The sequence below is a fragment of the Carassius gibelio genome, chromosome A11, assembly GCF_023724105.1.
Source record: "Carassius gibelio isolate Cgi1373 ecotype wild population from Czech Republic chromosome A11, carGib1.2-hapl.c, whole genome shotgun sequence".
NCBI lineage: Eukaryota > Metazoa > Chordata > Actinopteri > Cypriniformes > Cyprinidae > Carassius > Carassius gibelio.
Genome location: NC_068381.1, coordinates 23,314,319 through 23,319,696, shown reverse-complemented (window position 1 = coordinate 23,319,696; position 5,378 = coordinate 23,314,319). Strand labels below are relative to the sequence as shown.

Sequence of the window (5,378 nt, the reverse complement as noted above, 5' to 3'; positions counted from 1 at the left end):
ATTAGTTTGAACACATCTCCCCAGCCCAGGTTTCTCCACTGAGAGAAGCTAACAGCTATGATACTCTGTTCACTAGCATCTCTTGTTCATAAAGACAGTATATGTATCAGCACATTAATGAAAAGTGCTTTGGGTTGACAACTGCCGGTCCTGTCACTAGTGTTAGAAGAGCTGAACACGCTCCAGTTATATTAATCAGCACAAGGTTTAATACAGCAGTCGCAGGAGCACAACTGTGATCTGTGCACCATTTATTGATTTGAGATTATTCACAAAGTGCATGGATAAAATAATCCCGTCTGTGATCTCACTGATAAATGCATTAATGTTAGACTTCACGAAATTAAAATATAATTGGCACTAGCAGCTAGAATGTGACATTAATGTGTATAAATGAAGTAATGCTAGACCCACACAAAAGCAGTTTATTGAGCCCATGTTATGATTAGGATGTAGTTAGATCCATGATGTGATCTTGTTCAGAGTATGGGGTAATAAAGTCCGCTAGCATCTAGCAGTACCACTCCATCACACTCCACTTCTGCTGAATGAACAATATTAAAGCAGATTGTATTCTCATAATCAGACTCCTTTCCTACAGAGCTCCACGTTCTGCCTCACAGTAAAGAAACTAAATAAGATCTCATTAGATCATTAGCCTGACAACACATCACAAGCCCAGGAACAACCCCAAAATACAATTAAGACACCTTTTCAATAAAACAATCAAATGATGTAATCATGTTCATAATGAAGCAGCTGAGGAGATGATGAAGATCACTTCTTCTCCTTCTTCTCCTAAAATAATCAAAAACAGTAAGTTAAATACGGAGCAAAACAGAAATAATGATTGTGTAACTGTGTCAGATACCTTCTCGTTCATAGAGAATGATAAGCAGCTTTCTGAAGATGGTCACGAAGTCCAGGAAGAGGTCAACACAATGCCTTCATGTAAAACACACCCATGCGTTTAGCTTCTGCAGGTTCAAACTAACTAACATCAGAACTAAATGTGCTGATTCACTCATCATCGGTCCATCAGAGGAGAATCAGTACCAGATGTCGTCTTTGTCTCCCGTTTCTGCCTTCTCGATGATCAGCTGGGTGTCAAACAGCACAAAGCCACACATGATACACATGAGCCTGAAACCAGGAGCAGAGCCATCACAAACACGGTCACACATCTCCATCTGCTGCTCTCACACGGTCACGTCACACACCTTGAAGAGCACGGCCGAGGCCCAGAACATGTTGAGCAGCGAGACCAGCAGGAGAACCACACACACACACACACACACACACACACACACACACCTGGGCCGGACCGACGCTCACCTCCCAGATAACTCCTGCGCTGGGCACAGAGGGCGCTCAGCGTGAAGCAGGAGAAGATGACAGAGGTGCCCAGGAACGCTGTCAGGATGATGCTACACACATCAAGAACACAAGAGCTTCTGGGTTAGCTGTGCTTTTACATCAGGACTAGAGGAGAGGCAAGTGCTTTATATAAAAGTAATTCAATTAAGCATTAAAGAAAAAAAATCACAATGTTAAAAGCAAGTAATTACAATTTTGTAATGATTTTAAACCACCTACAGCACTTTGAAAAGTAACCCTCACAACTCCAGTCCAGCAGTTAACACTTGTGAAACAAACGCTGTTTAGATCTGTTTAACCGCTGCTTGATCTGTGCAGATTTCTCTCCTGATTCAGACCAGAACACGTCTTCACTGGAGGAAGTGTTATTATGGATTGTAGACTCTATGTGTTTGAGTTAAAATCATCTTAATGCTGGATGTGTTTCATCTTTTGTCTTCTCCAGATGTTCACTGATGGACTGGAGTGCTGTGGATTATTGTGATGTTTTTATCAGACTCTCATTCTGACGGCACCCATTCACTGCAGAGCATCCATTGATGAGACAGTGATGCAGTGCTACATTTCTCCAGATGCGTTTCCATTCAGAAACAGAAGGGTGTAAAGGTGAAGGGGATCCCTACTGCTGTAACAGACTCTGATCAGTAGAGAATGGCTGATTCTTTAAGTCTTCCCCAGCAGGAAGTAATCCCTTTGCTCGGGGAGCTTTACCTCGGGTTGACGCTGATGATGTAGTCCATAAGTGGGCCGAGTCCGAGACCTGTTTGAGGATTGAGATGCTACCGTGAGTCTTCTGAACACGTGATCCAGGAAAAGAAGCTGTTAGAGGATGTGAATAAGTTCTGACCTGTGAAGAAAGCAAAGCCAGCGAGGATGGCCAACCTCTTCCTCTCTGTGTGAGGGCTGTGGGGGGTCATGGCCAGCCAGCCCATCAGAGCCAGTGACCCCAGCATGCTCAGCCCACCCTGGAGGACAAGACCACCAAGACACACATCAGAGACACGTCCAGCAGCGTCCATCTGAAGAACCCCAGAGAGAGCGAGGTCACCTGGAACAGTCTGGTGATGAGGAAGAGCCAGGAGCCGGCGGCAGCCACCAGCATACACACAGCCAGACTGCCCTACACCTGCTTCACACACACACACACACACACACAGATCAGTATAACATCAGGACTATCAGACAGACCCGCACAAGCACAGTAATGACACAGAGCTGATCAACACACTCACATCTGAGAGAACTTAAAGAGAGCTTTGAAGTTTATGGAGCGATCAAACACGTTCATCTTTCTGCTTCTTCTCAGGAATCAACCTAGATGAAGACACAGAAGCAGAGATGTCACTCCTCTAGATCACCTGTGTGCGTCACAGACAATGCATGCTACAACACATTTATACTGTGCTTTCACCGAGTGTCTGTAATAACTTCAGATCGTGTTCTAGTGTGTGCTTGGGTCATATAATGTAGCTGAAACATGTTATTTACAGTCTTTCATATGAAGCTGATCACTACACCTGTGAGGCATTGCTCATGTACACACACTGTATTATCATTCATCACATTCAGATCATATTCTGTGCTGATGGAGTGTGTGTCAGCTCATGTTTGGTGTGTACAGAACTGAACACAAGAGACGGAGCGGGTAATGAAGGCTGTAGTAATGTGATTGATGTATGAGCAGTGAATGAGCTTCCTCTGAGTCAGAACAGAGATCAGAAGATCAGTGGAAACAAACAGAAGTGAGCTGTGTTCAAACATGAGTCCTGAAGAAGTGCACAGACTCCGGGTTACAGATCTGATCCTCTCATGGTCTGGACGGTTGATCTCTTTGTGCAGGAAAACCTCAAGCTGAGAATAAAGCTTTCTGACCTAATGTGTAACACAATTTTGTTCAAATGGTATCCAAAAAAGTATCCTTCAGGAATCTGTGTTGGATTTTAACAAATGTATTAAAAACAGAAAAAAGCAAAAACAAATCACATCCTTTATTCATCGTTTTGGTACAGATTTATTTTTTAATCGTTGAATTTCATGTAGAATAGATAAATGGCCATCTAGTTAATTTTTCTGCATTCTGTTTTTTCCATTGTAATTTTACTCCACTCCTTTTTAAAGTTTATTAATCATAAAGTAAGTCTAATTAACAAAAATGACATGATTAGGGTGATTTTCTCACAATATTTCTTATTGTTACCAAGTTCAGTTTTAGCATGTCTAATTATTTGAAGCATAAAACAACTTAGATTATTTATAAACATATTTATACATTTTATTTGTCTTTTAATTAAGCAAACTTTTTTTTTGCAAACAAAGGGAATTTACTATTAAAATGAAAACATGGAAGAAATGTTGTGTGATTATTCCTTAAAAAATAATCTGTTTAATTCTAGTAGTAGTAGTAGTACAGTAGATGGGACTTTTATTTTGACGGGTTGCTGTGCATATCTCCACAGTTCTGTGTGATGAGATGCTTCTGCTCGAATCAAACGGTCAGATGCTCGTGAAGGGACTCTCAGAGCAGTTCTGGAGATGTTCTTCATGTGTTTTCATCCTCATTTAGTGACAGGACAGACGCTGAATCACCGCGAGCGTCACACGTTAAACTGTGAACTCTGTTTAATGAATGGATTCCGTGATTCTGTCCGTGTTTTCTGCATCATGGGAAACATAGAGCCCTTCAATTATACCAGCACAGTGCTTCCTCTCACACTGGAGCTGCTTCTATTACTGAACTCTTAATGATCATCTGATCAATCTAAAAGAGCAGCGCTGAGTCTAGGATGCACAACACTGTTATACTGTTAATAATATGATCATGCTTTGGCTCATTAGTCATGTTTCTCGTTGGTATTTAGTTAGAGACTATGAAGTGATGTGTGATCTAAGAGCCCGTCCGTGAGCAGCGGTCTCCTGTGTGTGGGGTCAGGAAATCTGAACATAACGGGAGCTTGGGGGAAAGGGCACCAAAATTCGAGATATGAGTGCAAAAATTAAGAAATGCACTGAATGCAATTCAATTCTTTCTAAAAACTACAATTGACAGCATATATAATCAAAAATCTACTTATTTCAATGCTAATAAAAATACAAACTCTGAATCGCTCAGTCAGTGTTCGTGAGTGATCATATATCTGAGTTAAACTTTCACTTAACCTCAAACTCACACACTGGTGAGTAAAACCTGAGAATTCATTAGCCATCGTCTAATATCAGACATCATTTATTCCCCAGAGTGAAGATTTAATCACATGATTGATTTACTCTCAATGTAGAAGGTTGTGTCATGTCCTGCTAGGCTTTTCCCCATCAAATTCACATCATATTCCTAAATCTGGTCAGTTAATGGAGTTAGCATGATAAGATACTGTAGCATCTGTAGCATCTTTCCACAGCAGAGGAAACACAGGAGCTGCATCTGAAGCAGGGCCGCACGATGGATCTCATGGGGGTACAGATATGAAGATAGCTTGTCAGTGAACTACGGCCGTGTACTAAGTGCGGCTCCGTTTGAGAGCAGCTGATGGACATTTACTGTTAATCACAGAACCATCTTTACTGAGGAGACACATGACAATCACATGATTAATCCTGCAGCACTAGTCTGAAGGGAAATTATGTTGATGTGCAGACTGATGCCACAGATTCATTTACAACACACAGCTGCAAACGCATAAATGATGTTAGAAGATCAATGTTTTAAATATTGTTGAATATACAGATATGAAATGTTGAGGAAAATGTGATGAATCTGAATCAATGACTCACTCGATTCATTCAAAAACATGGACTGATTCAGAAACAAACAAAAACCTTAGGTTACTCAGAAACACACTACAGTTCTGCTGTCGCTTTGATTGGAACTTGTTTCATCAGCGAAACTGTGTTGTGAATAAATGAGCTGAACAAATTCAATATCCCATTCACGAAATCAGTTGCTGCATCTGAAATCAGATACAGAAGAAGTCTATATTAACAGCAGTCATGAGGACACGGGAGAG

At 41.2% G+C, this 5,378-nt stretch overlaps 1 protein-coding gene across 2 annotated transcripts; it reads right to left on the bottom strand.

Moving 5' to 3' along the window:
* Nucleotides 1–234: 234 nt before the first annotated feature.
* On the bottom strand, nt 235–2,875 carry LOC128022712 (probable Bax inhibitor 1). 2 transcript variants are annotated; one of them, XM_052610521.1, is made up of 4 exons: nt 2,610–2,875; nt 2,225–2,506; nt 2,089–2,137; nt 235–1,427 (listed from the first exon to the last, which is right to left on the bottom strand). In XM_052610521.1, exons 2-4 carry the CDS (start codon nt 2,394–2,396, stop codon nt 1,208–1,210), a joined length of 441 nt encoding a protein of 146 aa, XP_052466481.1. In that variant the 5' UTR covers nt 2,397–2,506; nt 2,610–2,875; the 3' UTR covers nt 235–1,207. The 2 variants fall into 2 exon arrangements, with proteins under 2 accessions (XP_052466481.1, XP_052466480.1); XM_052610520.1 differs by having other exon boundaries at nt 2,225–2,503.
* Nucleotides 2,876–5,378: the final 2,503 nt, after the last annotated feature.